General features: G+C 42.1%; 1 protein-coding gene across 1 annotated transcript; it reads right to left on the reverse strand.

Annotated features, from left to right (window-relative positions):
- Positions 1-231: 231 nt before the first annotated feature.
- On the reverse strand, positions 232-407 carry SARC_17293 (hypothetical protein; the record flags this gene model as incomplete). Its single annotated transcript, XM_014288613.1, has 1 exon — positions 232-407. A coding segment is annotated over one exon (176 nt), but the record flags the coding sequence as incomplete, so codon positions are not given.
- Positions 408-961: the final 554 nt, after the last annotated feature.

The raw sequence follows: 961 nt of genomic DNA on the forward strand, positions 1-961 counted from the left end.
TTTTAATATATGCATATCTATATATATGGTAAGTATATAATTTGTAATATATTTATCAAATATGCGCGCAACTTGGGTGCTACAGCACATGGTGAATGTAAGGGGCATGAGGCGCACGTATATACGCATACATAACAACAAACACACGCGACACATACATACACGCACTTATAATAGTCACATATACAAGCACACTTACATACACACCCAGATACTTGCACACACACGTATTTACCGGTCACTCGCGTGAGCATCTGGCAGTGACCGGGGTGTGGTTGTGGTTATCTTCGGTGTCGCTGTGGGCAGTAGCGAGGGCACGGCCATAGGTTGTATGGCACTCATCTCATCTTCATCGACTTCGTCTTGCACTTCCATGGGGTCGTCGGGAGTCAATGTGGCGAAAAAACCTGGGGGGTATTTTGGGTGGTGGGCCCACGGGGGGAGGGATAAAGGAGGTCTTGTGTTCAGTATCAGATGAGAAAAACTTGGGTTCCTAAGACGAGTATTTTTATTCGACCCGCACATAAACGAGTATGCACATACAAGCGAGCCTAAGATCGCTCACGTACATGTCTCGACATACCCCCTACGTAGTCGAAAACGGTACGTATGCATGACTATTGACAATCATGTATCTAGATCTATACGACCTATAACTATACGTAAGCATGTCAATCTACCAACACACACACCTATATCAACTGATAACTATGCGTATACATGACACTTTACAGACTCACATGCACATCTAAATCGAATTATGTGCATGCCTGGCACTTCGAAACCACGCACACATCACTAAACCGACCTATAAACATACGTATGCATGACAATCTATAAACATACATACAAACCTATATCGACCGACAACTATACATATATACGACAACTTGTAAACATACATACGCATCTAAATCAACCTATAAATTTACGTATGCATGACAATTATAAATGTAACACA

Source organism: Sphaeroforma arctica (assembly GCF_001186125.1).
Source record: "Sphaeroforma arctica JP610 unplaced genomic scaffold supercont1.10278, whole genome shotgun sequence".
Taxonomy (NCBI): domain Eukaryota; class Ichthyosporea; order Ichthyophonida; genus Sphaeroforma; species Sphaeroforma arctica.